The sequence below is a fragment of the Orussus abietinus genome, unplaced genomic scaffold (assembly GCF_000612105.2).
Source record: "Orussus abietinus isolate OABI.00-Male unplaced genomic scaffold, Oabi_2.0 scaffold941, whole genome shotgun sequence".
NCBI classification, from domain to species: Eukaryota; Metazoa; Arthropoda; class Insecta; order Hymenoptera; family Orussidae; genus Orussus; species Orussus abietinus.
This window is the reverse complement of record NW_019395082.1, coordinates 15,124-18,619: the sequence shown is the minus strand read 5'-3', so window position 1 is coordinate 18,619 and position 3,496 is coordinate 15,124. Positions and strand designations below refer to the sequence as shown.

The following is a 3,496-nucleotide window of genomic DNA, read 5'->3' as shown; positions in this document are numbered from 1 at the left end:
AAATATTTCAAATATCTTCGAACGAAATCTACAGGGAATCTTAGAAAATCTGTCGCTTGAGATATTTAGCAAAGATTACAAAGAAATATTTATAAATTGTTCTATGCTACTAGGGGTTGCTCCGTTCATTTCTTTTCTTTCTTTTGTGGAAATCAGAACTCCGTTTTCGACTTTCCGCGTCAATCATTTCATAGTTATGTACGGGGATAAGATCGGGCAATGTCATGCAGTGATTGTCATTTTATAAGGTGGAAAGTTAAAAGGTAGTTTTGGTTTTGTTGATCACTTTGCCCTTTTCTGCTCGCAGATGAATCAGCTGTGCAGAGTTTGCGGAGAGCCAGCAGCAGGCTTCCATTTTGGAGCCTTCACCTGCGAGGGTTGCAAGGTCGGGACAGCTATAATTTTTAACGAGATTACCCTGTTAAAAATAATACCATAACTTTCTACCATTTTATTAATATACATTAACCATAACACACAAGTGTATTTATTTTCCGCGCCACTTCAGAAGATTACTATGTGACGTATTCAAATTATAAAGTCTAAAAATCTGTATCAAATGTATACCAAATCTCCGATTATACTAAACAAAGGAATTTAACTGCCACTTTTAACAGGGTAGTTTAAGTGCATTATCTCCGCTGCAAGTGTCAAGACCTTTACCGACGTTCCATATTGGTGAACGTACCATTACAGTTTCCTTTTAATTCTGTTCCGCAGTCCTTTTTCGGGCGGACGTACAACAACCTGGACAACATCTCGCAATGCAAGAACGGAGGGGTGTGCGTGATAAACAAGAAGAACCGCACCGCCTGCAAGGCATGTCGCCTGAGGAAGTGTCTGATGGTGGGCATGTCGAAGTCAGGATCCCGGTACGGTCGTCGTTCGAACTGGTTCAAGATCCACTGCCTTCTCCAGGAGCAGTCGCACCAGGCCCAGGCTCGACTGAAGGAGCCGAAATCCCCATACGAGAAGGCGATCAGCTCCCTGGACGCGGCGAACAACAACAACAGCAACAACAACGGAGCCAGTGGGGTGGTGGGTGGTACCACCAACATCTTCCAGCAGGAGACGCTCCCGAAGCGGGACGAGGGCATAGGCCAGCAGAAGCTGCCATCAGGAGGTGTCCTCAGGACCCAGGACCTGCACAGGTCGCAGGACATCCTGAGGTCCCACGACCTCCTGAGGCCGGAAGTTCCGCGCTTTCCCCTCTGGCGAGGTCCTCCCTTCTTCCACCCAGCATTAACCCACATGCAGCTGCTGAATTCACCCTTCTTCCCGTTCCAGCAGCGTTTCCTAGTGCCCTACGTGAACCAGGTCGACACACCTGTCCTGGCGACCAGCCTGTCCAGTTCCTCCAGCGAGAGCGTGAGTCCCAGGTCGAGTCCGTCCCCCAAGCCCGAGGAGAACAGGCTCGCACCTGGGGAAATCGGTCAGAGGACTCAGAGGGTCAACCAGGAGGCCCTGGATGAGAGCCTGGCGTTCCTCAGGTCCCTGGGACCCGAGCAGGACGAGCCTATAGACCTGAGTATGAAGGGCGGCGAGAAGACTGCCACGGAAGCCGAAGTGCCGAGGACTTCGGAAGAGGACAGGTCCTCCGAGAGCGAGGACAACGAGGTCCTCGGGGAAGCCGAGACGGGACCTCCGCTGGACCTCACCAGGAAGACATGACACGAGGGGCTTGAGAGGTCTGAGACTAGTCGAGGTGTCTCGGAAGACTCTTCCACCTAGACACTCCCTTATCCAAGATTTGGATCGGGACCTTAGGGGCCGTGAGTGAGGTGTTCTCACATTGGAACCTGTGCAAGCGGTGTTTGTAGTTCCGAGGACAGAAGGATCCTTAGCAGACTGGCGAACGCAAGTTATCTGAAGGTACCAAGTCCTGGTGGTGTTTTAGACTGGATTCCCATTTGATTTCACCAGCTAGGTAAAACAAGGTGTTCCTTCAATTTGTTGTGGCTTTCGGGAATGACCCACGTCCATTGTCGCTAGGGGGTCGATGTTTCGCAAACTTCATCAGGGCAGACCCTGCTGAAATGTGAAGAAGGTGATTCCGAACATCTTCCTTAGCAGACTGGCGAACGCAAGTTATCTGAAAGTACCAAGGTGGTGTCTCAGACTGGATTCCCATTTGATTTCACCAGTTACGTAGAACAAGGTGTTCCTTCAATTTGTTATGGCTTTCGGGAACGACCCACGTCTATTCTCGCCAGGAGGTCGACGTTTCGCAAACTTCATCAAGGCAGACCCTGCTGAAATGTGAAGAAGATGGTTTCCGAACATCTTCCTTAACAGACTGGCGAACGCAAATTATCTGAAGGTACCAAAGTGGTGTCTTAGACTGGATTCCCTTTTGATTTCACCAGTTACGTAGAACAAGGTGTTCCTTCAATTTGTTGTGGCGTTCGGGAATGACCCACGTCTATTGTCGCCAGGAGGTCGACCTTTCGCAAACTTCATCAGGGCAGACCCTGCTGAAATGTGAAGAAGGTGATTTCGCGAAACCAACGCTAGAGACCAACCAAGGGCTCCTGGAGAACTGGTCTCATCTGGTCTCATCGGCATCCAAGTAGGATCTGGAACCGCAAAGAGGAGGCGCAATTGGGGAAGGTTCCCAGTACTTTCTTGACCAGCTTCGAGTGATCACGGATGAACTTCGTAGGACGTTGTTACCTGTGTTAACGTGGACTTATGGAAGACCCCCGTTGCTGAAAGTACCCAAAATGGACGTTTATGTGGGACCACGTCAGTGTTCACCCCGTTGTGTCTTGATCGGTGGTTCTGGGGTTGAAGTGCCCGCAGTAACGTGCTCAGGAGGTGCAACATCGACGTCGCAATCATCGTCGAGGAGTATTTCGAGTCCAGCGGCCATTCTCTGCCATCCATCTTGGAACGGCGGACTGTAAATAAGATGTTAAACGAGTGGTAAGGGAAAGTCGGAACGAATCCGTCGGTCCGTCTCATTTCGCGCGATGTTCAAAGCCGAAGGCCAGTCTATTCCTTCCTCTTATTTTTTTTTCCTTTTTTTATTATTGCTATACTCTCGCAGACGTTATTTATGTTCGAGCCGAAATTATTTAACGAACCGATTGGCCGTTTAACGGTGAACAACGGCGAATCAGAAGGGTTAATCGCGAGTACAAAGAGGACGCGTTATGCCATCAGAGGGAATACCAAGTGTTTCAAGATAGCGTTTAATAAAGTTTTATTATCTATCCGCATTCAACCGAGTCGTTTCTGTTTCCTTTCATGTATTTCAACGGTTTGAAGTCATTGTTACCTCGGTACGCGTCCTCGAAGGCGATTCACTTGTTACATATGACTGAAACAACGGATTCGTGCATAACATTTTTTATGCTGGAATTTTATGAATCGTGCTTTGCATACATTACGCGTTAGGACAATGATAGGAGATATGAATGGTGGGGTAGATTAATAAATTCCTAGAAGATCTAGATTTTGCATTTGACTTTTCTTAAGTCCACTTAAGGGGTTA

At 48.4% G+C, this 3,496-nt stretch overlaps 1 protein-coding gene across 1 annotated transcript; it reads left to right on the top strand.

Moving 5' to 3' along the window:
• Nucleotides 1-300: 300 nt before the first annotated feature.
• On the top strand, nucleotides 301-3,213 carry LOC105696375 (zygotic gap protein knirps). The gene is made up of 2 exons (XM_023433635.1): nucleotides 301-385; nucleotides 721-3,213. Exons 1-2 carry the CDS (start codon nucleotides 308-310, stop codon nucleotides 1,669-1,671), a joined length of 1,029 nt encoding a protein of 342 aa, XP_023289403.1. The 5' UTR covers nucleotides 301-307; the 3' UTR covers nucleotides 1,672-3,213.
• Nucleotides 3,214-3,496: the final 283 nt, after the last annotated feature.